General features: G+C 48.7%; 1 protein-coding gene across 8 annotated transcripts in view; it reads right to left on the minus strand.

Moving 5' to 3' along the window:
• Window positions 1–17,570, minus strand: part of CSMD2 (CUB and Sushi multiple domains 2) — a 684,208-nt gene that overhangs the window by 136,146 nt on the left and 530,492 nt on the right. For all 8 annotated transcript variants that reach the window (XM_053267555.1, XM_053267553.1, XM_053267554.1 and 5 more), the window contains 5 exons: window positions 17,175–17,291; window positions 11,932–12,045; window positions 11,112–11,207; window positions 7,494–7,697; window positions 5,103–5,227 (listed from right to left, as the gene is read on the minus strand). In XM_053267555.1, coding sequence (XP_053123530.1) covers window positions 5,103–5,227; window positions 7,494–7,697; window positions 11,112–11,207; window positions 11,932–12,045; window positions 17,175–17,291 — 656 coding nt within the window. The remainder of the gene's footprint in view (window positions 1–5,102; window positions 5,228–7,493; window positions 7,698–11,111; window positions 11,208–11,931; window positions 12,046–17,174; window positions 17,292–17,570) is intronic.

Below are 17,570 nucleotides of genomic sequence, written 5' to 3' on the forward strand. Positions count from 1 at the left end.
GGTGGCCCGTAGCCATGCAAGAGGAAGCCCCAGTTGCTCAGGCCAGTGAACACGTCTGGCCATATCACATGGCCCACTCTTGCAACTGGTGTTAGGTAGGGGGCTTGCTTAGCGGGAAGCAACGGCTCATCTTAATGAGCCAGAGGGTGGCACCAAAGAGACCCAGCTGCCCCTGCTTCCAAGCAGCAGTTCAGGTTTCTCTCCTGCACTGCCTACAGGCTAGCCATTCATCAGGTAGAGCTGTGCAGTTAAGTGAGCAGATGTGCATTAGCAGCTTTGCCTTGAGGAATTGTGGATCTCGGGCGGGGTGGGGGAGAGAGAGGAGTAACCTGTGCTGCTGCCAGGAAGCAGAGGCAGCTGTGCTTCCTCTGGCATCTCTTTTGCTTGTCAGGACAAACCGCTACGGTTAGCTGGTATGGCTGGTCTTTCTGCGGTATCTTCATTTGAACAGAGCTGGAGGGTGGCACACCCATAAAATTCCCAGACAGCAGGCTTTACTGCGGGTTTTCTGTGAGGCTTTACTGTGAGTTCAAAGTTGCCCCAAAAACCCAATGTAAAAAGTAGATTTTTTTAACCTGGATATAAATTGGGCTACACTCTAATGCACAATGAAAACCTGAATTGTGTGTGAAGCACTCCCTGATAGCTTGCAGGGACTTCAGGGTAAATTTGGCCGATTTGTGGATGTACATCTCTATTCCGGAGGAGATGCGAACTAAAAGCTGGGTGTGGAAAACTTCCTGCTGAATCCCTTGCTGCTATCCCTTGGGAAATCAAGGCTCACCACGGACCTGAGGCCTGCAAAGTGTTTGCCTGGGCAGGAAGAGCATCTCTAAATATCAACAGGGGACCATCATCTCCTTCCTGAACTGCTTCTGAGCTTCCCATTAAAAGCTACTCCCCCCTGCAAAAAGTGGAAACAAACTGAGCATATTTCCCAAGCCCATCCAAATTCGGAAATCGTCTGTCCCCCTTTGGCCCTCTCTCCCACCTAGCCAGCTCCCAGGCTTGAAAACCCTTCCTCCTTCCCTTTGAACCACACAGTGCCAGCTGGGGGAGGAGAGAAGGAAGGCTGGCCTCTTTTTCTCTCCCCTCTCTGTCTGGCACCTGCTGCTGGTGCTTTGCATGGCCCTTGAGAATTGCAAAGAGGTCATGAAGAAGAGGCAACCCTTTCCCCAAGGGCTATGGATATTACTGGTTCAAAAGGAAGGGAGTGTTGCAGATTAAAGGGCTCAGTAAGTGGGTGGCTGGATGAACCAAGAATTCTTCTCCAGCCTGAAAGAGAATGAGGATTCTATTTTTGGAATAAAGACACATCTTTCTACCTTTTTTCCTACTTTCTTTTAGCCTCAGTATACACGTCCCAAAAACCCATTAGCAGTTTTGCACTGAGGAGACTCTCACTTAAGCAGTGCCTTGCAGACAAAAGCAGCCACAGAGAGAGAGAGAGAGAGAGAGAGAGAGAGGTCTTAAGAGCAGAGCAGTTTTCTCCTCCACCCTTAAATTAATGAACAAATTATCGCCTTTCGAAATGCAAGCGCCAAACGCTTTGCAGCGCCACCTCAACAGTTTTAACAGTCTTGTTCTGCTAAAGCCGAGCCTTTTTTCCCTTCTTCCCCTGTGCCAAGACCATGGGAATTTAACGGTAACAATGCAAACAAGCTGGTAACAATGCAAACAAGCTGCGAGAAATCCAGGGCAAAATTAACCCTCCTTCTCCTTCTTTCTAAAGGGCCTGTTAATTAGCTTCAGCACCCACGGAAAGACATACTCGCTGCCAGCTTGGAATTTGCAAAAAGTCTCGGTTGCTGGTGCCAACTGTTCCCTGCTCTCCCCTTTGTCTCCCTACTGAAACAGAGCAGTTCTGAAACTGGGCAGGCGTGAAATATGGGCGGGTGGTTCACCTTCAAGGCCCGTTGGGTGCTCCAAGGCTTGAAATGGGACCTTGGTGGTCTGTGGCTGGAGCCTGGCCTATTGAGCTACTTGGGTGGATGTATTCAGGCCACAGAGCCCTTTTCAAGCACAAGTGAACAGAGCTGGGTGTGTAACACAGCACACCCTGTGACTGGGCACCTGGATGGACCTTCTGTATTGACTACGCCACCTCCAGCCTCCAAGGCAGGATGCCTCTGAGTACCAGTTGCAGGGAAGCAATAGCAGAAGAGTGGGCACGCCCTCAACTCCTGCCTGTGGCTTCCAGTGGCATGTGACGGGCCACCATGTGAAACAGGATGCTGGGCTAGATGGGCCTTGGGCCGGATCCAGCAGGGCCGTTCTTATGTCCTTATGTTCAATGCCTTCTGTCTTTTTCTCACCTAGAGGTCAATATCTTCCACCGGCTGCATCTTGCTCCTGGCCCTCAGTCTAGCTCTTGCCCACAGAAGTGCACCTAGATAATTTTGGAGCCTGGACCTAAAGGCCTTTGGAGGCCCCCCACCACCACCACCACCACTCCCCACTGCAAGTTAAATATCATTTTTTAATATGTTGGTTCTTGAGGGCACAAACCATACCACCCAGGACAGACTAAAGATGATTGGGGGGGGGCAGGGGGTGTGGAGCTAGGTGGCCAGATTTGGCTTTAAAAAAGCCAAATTCTGGCTTACAGCCCATTTGATCCACGAGTATACCTCTGAGGTTCTGGCAACCCTGGCTGTGGAGGCCCTGGACTCAGGCCCCGAAATCCAGGGATAAGAGTGCTTTGGCTTGCCCATGGTTTGAATTTGTGCACAGCCTCCCACAGTCCCTGCTTGACCCTCACAGCTAGCAGTGCCTTCTTTTTAACAAATGCTGAATGTATCTCTGCTCTGTCTCTTCGTATAGCAGCTCTTTGTGTGGCAACCAGATTGCACGAAGCAGCCCTGAAAAAGGGGCCCAGATATAGCATATTACTGGGCTTGAGCAATTTGCTGGCACCCTTACTAGAAAACCAAGGCAGTGGCTGAGGCCGCAGCTGCGGGACAGAGATAAAAGAGAGGCCGCGCACATGGGAAGAGGAGCAAGAGGGGCGCAAGAGAGAGAGAGAGACAACCTGTGTGAATGTGGTGGCTGCGGCAGCCAGACAGCGGGGGAAAGAGAGAGGGAGGAAAAGCAAAGGTGAGGGGAGCAAGAGAGAAAGACGGGGGGGGGGATATGTAGAGGCAATGGGAGAAGGAGAAGGAGGGAGAGAAAGAGTCTGTGTAAGTGGGATAGCCGGTGTGGTGGGAGGGTAAGAAGAGAGATTGCGAGAGGAGCAAGAGAAAGAGAGAACACCCCTGCAAGTGCGGGGCCATGGTGGCAGGGCAGGAGGGAAAGAAAGAGAGAGACCCAGTGTGCGGTGCAAGAGAAGCAGGAGGGGAGAGAGCAAGCGGGCGCACAAGTGGTGGCTGAGGAGATTAGAGGAGGCAGCAGGAGGAGGGGGAGAGGCAAGCCAGGGGCCGCCACTGGGGTCTCCACGGGCCGCTTTTGGCCCAGGGGCCTCGCAATGAAGAACAGTACCCTAGGTTTACACACTACTGCGCCACCAACACGGCCACTCCTCCTCCGGCTGCCCCCCCCCCACGGCTTGCCCCGCTGTTGGCCTCCTGCTTTGCTGCTCCTCGCCCCCACGGCTGCCTCCTGTCCCGTGCCTTCTCGCTGCTGATGCTCCTCCTCGGCTCCTGCAGTGGTGGGTGTTCCATGGTCTTTCTCTTCACTCGAATGAGGAGAGAAGCGACGGAACCCCTTACTGCTGCAGGATCGGGCTATGGAATGGAAGATGTACTTAGGGTTCATGCACGTCTTCCATTTCGTAGCTGGGTCCTGCAGCAGTAAGAATTTCAGTCACCTCTCTCCTTGCTCAAACCACTGCGGGAGCTGGATACCGAGCAGCAGTGGCAGCAGCAAGAAGCCACAGGACAGGAGGCAACGTTGAGGGAGAGCAGGAAGCAAGTCATGGCAGTGAGGGTGGCGACTGGTGGGAGCAGTGTGGTGGCTGGTTTTCATTGATACCTTTGAATACCATTAGTTATACCCCCGTTAGTCACCTAATGGCACAGCGGGGAAGTAACTTGCCTAGGGAGCAAGAGGTTTCTGGTTCGAATCCCTGCTGGTTTGTTTCCCAGACTACGGGAAACACCTATATTGGGCAGCAGTGATATAGGAAGGTACTGAAAGGCATCATCTCACACTGTGTGGAAGACGGCAATGGTAAATCTCTCCCGTATTCTATCAAAGAAAACCACAGGGCTCTGTGGGAGCCAGGAGTTGACACTGACTCAACGGCACACTTTTGCACCCCTGGTGCCTTTACAGACTAGAAAATAATGGGCTGGGTTTTTAGGCAAGGATTTTAACTAGGCAAGGATCCTAGTCAAAACGTTAATCAGGATTTGATAACCAGGATAGATAACCAGGATTCAGTCTTTGTTCTGGGTTACCTATCCTAGTGAGGTACTGCTTAACCAGAGTGGTTTGATCAGAATTGCCCTTAAATTCTGGGCTCTCACAATCAGCTCTGCTGGGCTCACTAATCCTGATTAACCTTTTCACTAGGATCCTTGTGCTTGTGTGAACCCAGCCATGGCCTACAGCAATAACTAGCACTACCACCTCCTTATGGAACTGCCTTATCTAAAGGGGGAAATGGAGGTGGGGTTAATATCTAGCCATGTCAGGCCTCAGAGTATTTGGACTGTGACAACATTATGTGCTCTGTTTAGGGTTGGCACTGATTTATTTTATTTTTAAAAGAAAATTCAAAGCAAATTTCAGGATTCCTCCCAAGATATACAAAGGTTTTCAAAGTGATTTACGTAGAAAGAGGAATAATAAATAAATAAGATGGTTCCCTGTCCCAGAAGGGTTCACAATATAAAACAAATATAAGGTAAACACACCAGCAACAGCCACTGGAGGAATGTTGTGCAGGGGTTAGATAGGGCCAGATGCTCTTCCCCTGTAAGAAAACCACCACCTTAAAAAGGTGCCTCAGAGAACCACCTGAAATTTCCAAGGGGAACCCACAGAGTTTCCACAGGACAAATGAGATTTCTCAAGGGACTTCTGCATATCCTTCATTCTGCTATGCTAGCCCTCCGTGAGCTTACTGTACAGAGAACAGGTTTGTCCTCTGAATGTCTTACCTGTATTCCAGCTCCTTCAGGGACAGTTATTTTCCACACACAGTTGAGGCTGTTCAGGTAAGGCTCAGGGAATCCAGGGGACAAGATGGTACCTTTTCTCTCTGTTAAATTCCCACCACAGGGCACTAGAACAAGCCAATGAGAACCCCCCGTTACCAAGCAACAGATCAATTGCACAATAAGTTGATGCCTTGGTAGCTTCCTGCTAAGTACTAGCAGGCAGCAATATAAAAAAATGTTTCCCAGAATTACTTTCCACTCTATCGCTCATTTTTTTTTAAAAATCTGGTTAATATTGCATAATGCCTTGCCAAAATTTAATGGGATTCGATTGCTGTTTGAGAAATTTATCATTTCAGGGAAAAAAGGTTTGCAAAAATGTCCTTCCTTCCACTGTTCTGTGCATTTTTGCACCTGTTTGCAACCACTGTTCTCTTGATCTGCTGCCAGTTCATGGGAGAGGGGTGCTGAAAGAGAACACACACACCCCTCTCAGGAAATCAGCCTTACCTGCCCTCACTTATCATGTTTTGCTGGCAGTTTAATTAATGGCCAAAACTGTACGAAAAGACTTCGGCCTCTATCCAGTTCTAGCTCTGCACAGTTACTTAGGAACACACAAAGCTACCTTATATCAAACCAGACCTTAAATTCATCTAGCTCAGCATTATCTACACTGAATGGCAGTTGCTCTCCAAGGATTCAGGCAGGAGTCCCTCCCAGATCTACCTGGAAGTGTCAGCGATTGAAGACCAGCTCTCCCTCCCTTTAAGCAAGCTCTGCTTGCTTATGCAGCAGAATGTGGAGGTGGATGTTCAGACCATTAAAAAGAATGCAGCAAGGATGGAGGAAATCTGCATATGCAAATGTTGTCCATCTTCACTGGATTATTTTTGATGGGATATACATTTGGATACATATCTAGAGATCTGCATGGAATGATTTTTTTAAATTCATTTCAAATTTGAATCAAATTCTGAAAATTCATTTCAAATTCAAATCTGGTTTGAAAATTCAATCCTGTTTTGGCGCCTCTTTTAATAAGTCAGAGGGCCTGAATGGTTTAAAGAAGGTGCCCAGCAGCGCTTGAATCGAATTTCAAAAATTCAGTTCAAATTGAATTGCCCTTTTAAGGGGTGATTCGATTTGAATTCGAATCACCCAGATTCAAGTTGAATTGATTTGCACATCTCTACATGTATCCCCAGTCCCATCCTGCCCCAAACAATGAACTACGAGTCGAGCTTAGGAAAGAGAAGCACAATTGCTTCAGCAACAGAAACAAATCCCCTCTTTTTTCCAACTTCTGCCTCTTTGCAAACTGTTTTCCAGAGGACTTTAAAAACTGTCCTCCAAATACATAATGAAATTTGCATCAGGATACTCATCCCATGTCCTCTCTTGGCAAGTATTTTGCCAAGGGAGGGCGAATTACTGTTCATTCTGCAGATTGCCCCTCCCATGGTAGCTCAGCACTTATATTGTTGTTGTTATTAGTTTCGGCTGTTTTAAATATATAATCACCCAATTAGTTTCGGCTCACATACACAGGCTTCTTTGCACTCTGTGTAAATCAACAACAGCCACCATTAAAGTATTATACCAAATGCAACCAAGATCTGACATGAAGAAAAACTGAATTCTGCACCCCATATAAATCATGCACTATTATGTAAATTGTTTTGCTCTGCAGAATTCATTCTGCAATGTTATTTTGCATAACTTCCTCCTCTTCTTCTAGTCAGAAAGAAGAGGAAAGAGTTATGCAGGGCACTGAAACCCTGATCCCGACCACATGAAATCTTTGGCCAGCCCCCTGCCACTGAGATTTCAGCAGGCCTCATCCATGCTCTTTTAAGAACACCTTCGCAAACAGGCGAGCTGGAAATTTTCCTTTAAAAAATAATAATGAGATTCTCAGAAGCTAAATGCTTCAACCAATGCCATGTGATATGCTTTCTCTGCAGTCCAATGCAATGACAGCACACACACAGTCTTGGTATAGATACCCAAACAGAGTTGTATCACCAGAGTCTGGAATATGTTGTGGTCAAGCAGCTTGGCTCACAAATACACTCAACTGTAGACATGGTTGCTAAAGTTGGGAGATCTCAACCCATGAAGGGAGGGTGCCATCTAGCCCCACTCCATAATCTTCTCTATAAATTAGTTTGTATATAAGTATTGTGAGCCTGGCCTTATGCCACTGGCTTGTTAATAAAGCAGCTGATTCTTGTCTGCTGCACCTCAAGTTCCAGCTCAAAGTGAAATCCCAGTTCAAGCCCAAATTTCCCGGAGTCCTGGAGCTGGAGAACACAACCTCCCAGTCTGGACGGAACGGATTCCAGTTCAGCTGCCCACAACCCCAGCCTAGCCTAGGTGGGTACGTACCGACACAGGTTGGCACAGAGGAGTTCCACTGAGCCAGGGCCCCGGGCATCGTCAGGCACTCGATGCTGCGGGATCCCTGTAGGGCGTAACCAGCACTGCACTCAAACCGGATCACAGCCCCCACGGAGAAGTCGCTGCCGATCCTCCTTCCATAGCGGGGCTCTGGGACAGAGCTGCACTGTGTGGCACTGGTCCGTGGAACCGCTTCAGAAGACACACAGAGAGAGAACTTGGTGGCACAGAATAAGTGGCTACAACGAGCAGAACCTCAGATCAAGGCAACGGCATTTATTCTGATTATTTTTAGTATTATTTACATTTTATATCTCGCTCTGCCTCCAAGGAGCCCAGAGAGGTGTACTACGTACTTGAGTTTCTCTTTCACGACAACCCTGTGAAGTAGGTTAGGCTGAGAGAGAAGTGACTGGCCCTGAGTCACCCAGCTAGTATCATGGCTGAATGGGGATTTTGAACTCGGGTCTCCCCGGTCCTAGTCTGGCACTCTAACCACTACACCACGCTGGCTCTAGAGGACAGTTTCTCAGGTTCCAGACTGCACCCCCCACCCCTGGAGTGCTGAGATCAAGAGGGGGGTACAAAATTCAAGGGATAGACATGACCCTCCTCCTACCTTCCTGTGTCTTTATTCAGTACTGCATTTAACAGAACTTTCAGGGAAAGTTCAGGCAAAGAAGCTGCATGGAGCTCTTTCTCCAGCAAACTCCCGAGAGAGAGGAAAAAAAACACAGAGGAGGAAGACAAGCATGGATAAAGGGCCACCTTCAGGAGAGAGGGAGGCACCCAGTCTAGATCAACTGTTCGATGATGTCCGGTTGAAGAAATTAATCTCCCCGCCCCACCCCCACAATTATTTCCAGAGTAGATTCAGCTGTGTCCACCCAAATGGCATATGGGGATTCCAAAGCCCTCATTTGTGGAATAGATAATTGGTGCTGAATCTGGAGGACACCAGGCAGAAGGCAAAGTCAGAAGTCAGGCCTGAGCTTAGAAGAGGTGAGAAGAACGAGAGCCCTGGTTGGCAACCGATTTTGAACCAGAGCCATAATTTGAGGTGAGCAAGGATGGGAGAGCCCCGCTGAAGACCCAGGCCAACGATGCTTTAACGGCTTCCTCCCCAGAGGCTTCTGCAGAGCCATCCCAGTCCATTGTGCAGCTCGGATGCTCACTCCTGGGAGTTGGCAGCAAAAACGGCGGAGGGATGAAAAGTCAGAGGAGCCAAGTTGGGGGCCAGATGTGGCTTCGGACTGCCCTTGGGCCACTAGTTGCTTGCTTATCATGCCCCTAGAGGCAAGGAACGCTCTCTCCCTGGAGGAGAACCCACCCTCCCTGTTCACTTTGGCTGCTGATTTTTGGGTTTTGCATGTGCCTCCAAAGCAGACTAGCATTGCTGAAGCCGGTCTGTTGGGCCCAGCGGACGGCTAAGACAGGAATCCCTGAACTGAGCTTTTAAGGCGGACTCAGCTGAAACAGAACAGCAACAGAGTCAGGCTTGGCAGGGGTGGGGGGTCAGAAACCGGGAAGGGGTTGTTCATACTGCTGTTCCTCTCCAAGAGGCAATCAGCAAAGATTGTGCAGCCCAAGGGGGGTTGCAATTAACACTCTAGAGGGAAGGAGGCAATCTTTATTTGACTTCATCAAAGCCTTTGATTCGTTTAAATCATTAACAATTGCTATCAAAACCCCCCACATAATTAGGCAGAGAGTCAGCTGAAAGGTTCTCTGATTAGGACAAAACAGTGTCAGAAGGAATCAGGGTTGAGTTTCCCTGTGGCGGCTGAAGCTTGCGACTGGGCTGAGCCAGCCAGGATTTCCAGGGGTTATCCAAAACGACGAAGCCCTCCTGGAGAAGAAACATCCCACGGCTTTGTAAACTTTCCCTACTGGGATAATCATGCACACCAGAATTGTCATTAATTAGGGCCTCCCAATTCAGCCTTTGAAAAACACCATGGGGAGAGATGGCTTTTTAAAAAGAGAAATAAAAATGGCAAACAAATAGAAGAGCCACATTTTGATTGGTAAAATGGGAGACATCGAGGCTGGCAGCCAGAAGGGTACTCTGCATACACACAGAGGCAGTGTGGTTGTAAAATCAGAGAGCCTTAGAGTTGGGAGGGGCCTTGGGAGGTCATCTAGTCCTGTCCCCTGCTTAGCACAAGAATCTGCTACAGCATCGCTGGCAGACGGCCATCTAGCAAAGGAGATTTCGCCACTGCATGAGGCAGGCTGTTCCACTGTCCAACAGGTCTCAAAGTTAGGAAATTCTTCCGAATGTCTAGCCTGAGTCTGCTTCCTTGCCCTTTTAACCCCTTGCTTCTAGTCTTGCCTCCGGAAGCAACAGAGGACAAGTCCACTCCTCCTCCTGTGTGACAGATGCTGTGCCTTTGTGGATGGTAATGGCGGCGGCAGCAACACGGGGGCATTACCCACCCACCCCCAGGCAACTGTAGTGTTAGTTCCCAGTTGATACTGGGGGGGTGGGGGGTGGCAGGAGCTGGGAAGAGTAGCAGTATTTGAAATCCTGTTCCTGCTGCCACAGCCCACAAAGGCCCGCTCGGAGGTAAGACCAGCCTCTCCCCATATCTTGTCCAGGTTTTGTGACACCCCCACACACCACCCCCATAAAACTACAGGCTTCAGCCCACACTTGATTCCCCCTCTCCGGCACAGATACATTTCCTGGAAGTCTGTTTGGCAAATTTGTTCATCCAGCACTACCACAGACTCTTGGAGCATTTCTCTCCGGCTAGAGATCCTGGGATTGGATTACAAACCTCGGGGCCCCTGGTGGAGGACCCTCTAGGGCTTCCCTGCTGGAGTCAAACTTGACCGTGGGAGGCATTGCAAAATCAACTAACATGCTAGCTAATCCATCCATCGCAGGCCAACTGTAATCGGTGAAGGCGGATTTTAATAGGGGAGGCTCCGAGAGAATGGTATGTTTGGGTTTTTTAGGCTATTTTGGTCCTGGTGTTCTACAGTCGTACAAATAGCTTTTCATCCGAACGCCACATTTGACTGGTTCTCACGATCGTTCATAGGGTAGGATAGTAGGGTAGGATAAGCTTCCTACCCAAGCTTGGAAGCTGCACACACCCGCTCTGTGATCACATGTGAGTAAAAGGCAAGGAAGGAGAGGGTGGAAGTGATTGTCTGCGAAGTTCCCATTGGGCAGGTGGGCTCCATTCTACCCAACAACTGTGCAAGAAAAGCCCTTGTACCCAGTGGGAGTTGTGCGGGCCATCACCACCACCCCTTTTTTGTGAGCACACAATCACAAAACGGGAGCACATTAAAGATCTATTAAACTATTAAAGATCCTGTGAAGCAGCCTCTTGTAGACTTTGGTTATTGCATCTTGGCCACTGAACTCAGCAGGACTTACTTTCAAGAACATTAGGAATGCCTTCCAATTTATTTTGTGCTTTGTTTGTACATCCCAAGCGTTGTGCTTTTATCACAACATCTCTTTTTCTTGGCTAAGCTGTTTTACTGGATGACTCGTTTTGCCTTACAGGTCCACACAGCCCCCTGCTTCCACTCCAATTAGTTGTTTAACTTCACTCATCCAGGTTTATTTCCAGTTTCTTCTCCTACCTTGATAGACAAAATGGAAGCCTTTAGCAGTGGCTTGACCTTTAGCACTGAACTTGATGAGGATTTGGTTGGTGGTGGCCAGAGGCAAGGATTCACCTACAGAAGGAGAAAGCAACATCATAAACACCCACAACGGAATACAATAAAAACCATATATTCTTACTTTTAAAAGCCAAGATCAATGTGGTGCAACATTCTGGTGAGATGGGAATTCTGGGTCTTTGGAGCTCTGCCTCTGTCCATCTTCGAGGAAAGTGTGTAGAGTCAACAGATCACACTCCAAACTACCTCATCTTCTGACACTGGATCCAGAGTATAGCTGTGCCGAGTCCAATATGCATGGCCTGAAATGCGTGATCTCCCCCACTCCCCGATTCCTCTCTGCTATTGGGCTTGCATGATTTGGCCCCTAACTGTGTAGGCACTAGTGGAATGGAGCCGATTCCACTGCCCCATCTCACACTGATGTTGCACAAATTCCTCTAAACGTGTTGTGAATGGTAGTTCTCCCGATTCTGTTCCCCATACAGCCTCACTAACACTTGGAAATCCCTACCCATGTCCTTAGGAAAAAATGCCAAAATCCCAACGTTGAGGCACTTTAAAAAGTGCACCTAAGAAGCACCTTTAAAAGTGGGGATTCCCTAATATTTAGCTGGGGTCAGCAGTTGCCTCTTTGCCACCACCCATCTTGGCACTGAAGCAGGACTGGATGGAAGGAAATAAGGAGGCCACTCAGCTCCCGGTAAAGGCCCCGAACCAGACGGGCCTATTGAGACAAGAGGGAAGGTCTCCCCATTCTGGGGGACAGAGGTCTTACCTGTGTGAGACCCAGACAGAGAACTGAGGAGGCGGGAGTGCTGGTTGGGGCCGTCATGCACTTCAATGATATCATGGAGAGCCGTTTGGAAGAAGGCAAATTGACCGAACACCACTGTGAACAAAACACACCAAGAAAGAAGGGCTTGGTTATGCTCATTATCAACTCCATCAGAACACCAATGCTGGGGAATACCCACGTAAGAGTTTTTGTGCTGCTTCTCCCTTTCTATTTAAAGAGGAAGGGATTGTCCAAAGCAGTGGCTGGCATCTGGACTAAATTACTCATGAGTAGTCAAACTGAAATTAACTAACTTGTCCCACTAATTTCAATGGGACGATTAGTATAACTACTACTACTGTTTATATACTGCTTTTCAACCATTCTTGAAATGGATGAAACATTCAAATTCAATTCTTGAACTGGTTTACACTGAATTGATTCAACAATTCAAAAGTTCTCGAAGTGATTTACATAGGAAAAGAATAACAAAAAGGAGAACATCCTCTGTTCTCAAAGGGTTCACAATCTTAGTATGGAAGTCAGCAGTAACTTCCGAGGTGGCCCATGCCCAGAAGGCAGCAAGGAAGAATGCAAGAAATAAGTGGAGTGTCCATTTCTTGAGAGTGCCTGGTTCCTTTTATGTGTTAAGAAAGTAAGCTGCGGGACAGCTTTGGACTGGATTTGGCCCACAGAGCGCCAATTATCCACATGCAACAAATCTGAACACCTGATGATGTCCGGCTATATCTGGCCCTGGAACAATTTTTCCTGATCCCTGGTGGCCCCGACACATTTTAATTATTTATTACATTTCAATCCTGTCTTTCTTCAATCATGGAACTCAACGCAGCGAATTTAAGGTCGGCTGCCCAGTGGCCACCCATCCAGGTAATGACCAGACCTAGACCTGCTTAGCTTCAGCAAAGTGTCTGTATCCTGCACCCTCAGACCATTCTTCAGGATTCTAATCGCAGTAGAGGTAATCCATTTGCTCAGTTTCAACCATAAGGAAAAGAGACCAGAAGTTGTGAGAGACAGAAAGATTCCCCATGACAGCTCTCTGTTTCTGTATATAGCCGGACTTCTTACTCGTGTCCCCAGATGTGGTTAGACTACAACTCCTACCATCCCCAGCCACAATGGTTTTTGCACATTCTGTCAGGGGGTTGTGGAAGTTGTAGTCCATCTGAGGACATAGGCTGGAGAATCCCTGCTATACAGTATGCTTGCAACACAGAGCCGAGCTACTGGCTTGGTAAAAGAGGGGGATGAGCACTGCGTGGAGTCTCCCGGAGAATGTGCGGCGGCAAGCGGCAGCCAGGTAAGCAGCTTACTTACTTGCTTGCTCACCGCCCTCACCTGGCCCCCCCTTATCGTGTCAAACTGGTTCGCCCAAACCGGGCCTGGCTCTGCCCTGGCCCGCTCCCCAATTGAACCGATGAACCAGCCCCGGTTCGAGGAAAACCGATTCGGCATGAGCTGTTCATGCACACTCCAAAGCCAAACCACTGGTTCCTGTATCTCTGTGTTGTCTACAATGTTAGGCAGATACTCTTCCGGCACTCAGGCAGGGGTCTTTTCCAGGCCTACCTGGTGATGCCAGAGATTGAACAGATGCTCTCCCACAGAGCTACAGTCCTTTCCTGCCAAAAACACCTGAGCACCAGCTACAGTATCCCTGGCCACTGGATACTGGAGAGCAACCGTGGGAGAGGGCTCTTGGCTTTAAGCTTTGCTTCGGGGCTTCCCAGAAGCGTCAGACCGACTACACTAGAGGAAGGAGGATGCCGAACTAGATAGATGTTTGGTCTGACCCAACAGAGCTCTCCTGACGCTCCAATCCAACCTGCACAAATCGGAGGGATCCATTTGTATTGCGAAGTGGATCGGCGACCCACATAACACTGCCTGGAGAGCAGAACCACCCTTTAGCATACAGAAGTAGGCCATTCCTGCTATTGACAGAACTGTGGATGCTCAGCACAAACCCAAAGACTCAGGTTGCAGAATCAGAAGCCCTTTCAAAAATAAATGGAGGCTGCACGGAGGCAGCGTTTGTTTAGATTGTGCCCAGGAGCAGCGTTCCATATTCTGGTTTTTTCGAAATGACTCTTTCATTGTAAATGCATCAGGGCGACAAGCAGATTTTTTTCCCTCCCTCTGCTAAAAGTGAGAAGAAAAAAGCAACAAGGAGATCATTAGACCATTTTTTAAAAGCTGCCTTCTGAAGGGGTGTGTGTGTGTGTGTGTGTGTGTGTGTGTGTGTGTGTTTCAAAGCACAAGAGCTTTGAAACCCTGAGGCTCACACTCTTGTTGTTGTCATCACCTTTTTTTTTTTGCTTGCAAGATTTGTTTCACAGCTTGTAAATGCTCGTTTACAGATTCACAAGCTCCTCAGTTCCTTGCTAGGAAATTTCAGTGGCAAAGCCAGAGGCAATGGCTGTGAAATTTGCAGAATCCATTGTTCCCCTGCTGGCCTGCTGGGTGGTGGCCTATTGATGCTGCCTGCTGGGGAAACCCCCAAGGAAGCCTCTCTGGAGCCCTCTGGTGGCAGAACCTGGTGCACACGAGAGGAGAGCAGGTCTTGTGGCAGCAAGCATGGACTGTCCCCTTAGCTAAGCAGGATCTGCCCTGGTTGCATTTGAATGGGAGACTTGATGTGTGAGCACTGTGAGATATTCCCCTCGGGATGAAGCCGCTCTGGAAAAAGCAGAAGGTTCCGAGTTCCCTCCCTGGCAGCATCTCCAAGATAGAGAAAGATTCCTGCCTGCAGCCTTGGAGAAGCTGCTGCTCAGTAGACAATACTGAGCTAGATGGACCAAGGGTCTGGCTCAGTATATGGCAGCTTCCTATGTTCCTATGACCTCAGGCAGATGCCGCTCTTGGCCGATTAGGGGTGCTACAAAGAACAAGGTCAATTCTCATTACCTAGGGCCATAGGAAGCTTCCTTCTACCGAGTCTACTGAGCCTTGGTCTACCTAGCTCAGTATTGTCTACCCAGACTGGCAGCGGCTTCTCCAAGGCTGCAGGCAGGAGTCTCTCTCAGCCCCATCTTGGAGATGCAGCCAGGGAGGGAACTGGGGACTTCCTGCATGCAAGAACACAGGTGCTCTTTTCCCAGAGCGGCTCCCATCCCCTAAGGGAGAGATTTTCCAGTGCTCACACATGGAGTCTCTCATTCAAATGCAACCAGGGTGGACCCTGCTTAGCTAAGGGGACAAGTCATGCTTGCTACCACAAGACCAGCCACCTAATGGCTCAGCGGGGAAATGATTTGACTAGCAAGCCAGAGGTTGCCAGTTTGAATCCCTGCTGGTGTGTTTCCCAGACTATGGGAAACACCTATTTCAGGCAGCAGCAAAATAGGAAGAGGCTGAAAGGCATCATCTCATACTGCGTGGGGAGAGGGAATGGTAAACCCCTCCTGTATTCTACCAAAGAAAACCACAGGGCTCTGTGGTCACCAGTAGTCAACACCAACTCAACGGCATACTTTATTTACTTACCACAAGACCAGCTCTTATACAACCGGGATTTTTAAAGTACAAACCCCTTTCTGCTTAGGGGGTCCGCTGGCCTTTCTTAACTGCACCCCCCCCTGCCCCCAGCTTGATATCTGGATGAGCTTGAACCTTGGCACTACGCTACTGGATTGCATGAATGCAGCCAATGCACTTGCATTTTAAACACCGTTTGTAGGAAGCAGACAACTCCCTGGTTGCCTCCATAACTAGAACACCTTTCCAGTACACTGACAGGACAAATAACTTCTATAAAATATGTGATGCAAAGTAAGCAGTTGCATGAGGGCACACTTACAGACAGCGGCATAACTGAGGGTTTGCGGTGGTGGGGGGAGCAGGATTTGGTTCAGCTTGACATATAATTTTGATTAATTTAGATTATTATAATAGTAACAAGACTTTGGATTTGTTTAACCTTTTCAGCGTAGTAGGAAGTGCTTCATATGCAGCATCTTGATAGGATCCTTACAGCCGGGCCGGCACAACGTCAGCCCTCTTGTAGATGTTGGACTACAACTCCCATCATCTCTGACTACTGGCCACTGTGGCAGGGGGTGGTGGGATTTGTAGTCCAACAAGAAGGCTGGAGTTATGCAGCCCAGCTGAAAACTGGTGCTCTTTTTTTTTTTTTAAGGTAGGCCAGTGTTGATATCCCTAAACTGCAAATGAGGAGCTAAGAGCAAGAAACAGTGGCTTGCCTCTGAGGCAGGCGTTCTCAGCCTTAAGTCCCCAGTTGTGGTTGGACTCCAGCTCCCAAGGGTTTCTACCCGTATGCCAAGATTTGCTGCCAGAGCACACCCAGCCCGGCGGCTTCAGATCACACCCCTTGATGGAAACTTGGTTGCCACAAGCAGGTACAAGTGAAATCCATTCCCTTGGACCGCAAGGTATGCAGAAGGCAAGGTGAAGCAGCCTGCCTGACGCAGCAGTCACTGGGTCACCATGAGAAGACAGCAAATTGCCAACAGACTTGACTTCTGCAATGTGCTCTACGTGGGGCGGCCTTTGTATGTAGTCCAGAAACTTCAGTTGGTTCAGAATGCGGCAGCCAGGTTGGTCTCTGGGTCATCTTGGAGAGACCATGTTTCTCCTTTACTGATGGAGTTAACACTGGCTGCCAAAAGGTTTCTGGACAAAATACAAAATGCTAGTTATAACTTACAAAGCCCTAAATGGCTTAGGCCCTGGGTATTTAGGAGAGTGTCTTCTTCACTACGAGCCCCACCGCCCACTGAGGTCATAAGAGGAGGTCGGTCTCCAGTTACCGTCAACTTGTTTGGTGGCTACACAGAGACGGGCCTTCTCGGTTGCTGCCCCGGGATTGTGGAATGCGCTTCCTGCTGCGATACGACCCTCCCCATCTCTGGCAATTTTTAAAAAACCACCTGAAAACCCATCTTTCCACCCAAGCTTTCTCAGCTTCCTAAAAATATTAAGGTTTTAAACTGTTAAATTGTTTTAAGTTTCTGTATATGTTTTGAACTTGTTTTATGCTATTGTTAATCACTCAGAGACAAAAGTTTGGGGCAGTGTACACACTTGATAAATAAATAAATAAAGTAGTTGGTCATCCTACTTTTACTCCACGTGGGTCATGATTGGGCTCTCCTGCCTCGGGCACCCAAATGCCTCGGGCGGCTTCTGCTGGGCAGAGCAAGACCCACCGACACTCAGTTTAATGATCAGAGCTCACAAACCCCAACCCCGGGATGTACCGTAATCCTTGGGCACGACGATGAAATACAGGCACACTTGTCCGCTGGTGTAGTTCCGGGGATAGTTTGGAGACAGGACCACACCATCCGATCCAGTGTACTGACCACCGCAGGGCGCTGAAAGAGGCGAAAAGGAAGCTGTCAGGTTAACCATCCCCAGCCTGTGCCCACCCCCGCTTCCTCCTGCCTCATTTTCCAAGATGTCCAACTGTGCCTTCTCAATTCATAGCATGGCAAGCTGCAGGCTGGCTTCAATCTCTCATTAAGAAAATACAGAATTCACCCTAAGCGGAGTTTGTGCCTGATACATATTTCATGGTGCCACTGACTGGAGGGGGTGTCATGTAAGGGATGTACTTTAATGTGTGATTCTTCACCAGCATCTCTTTGATCTCA

This window comes from Hemicordylus capensis, chromosome 7 (assembly GCF_027244095.1).
Source record: "Hemicordylus capensis ecotype Gifberg chromosome 7, rHemCap1.1.pri, whole genome shotgun sequence".
NCBI classification, from domain to species: Eukaryota; Metazoa; Chordata; class Lepidosauria; order Squamata; family Cordylidae; genus Hemicordylus; species Hemicordylus capensis.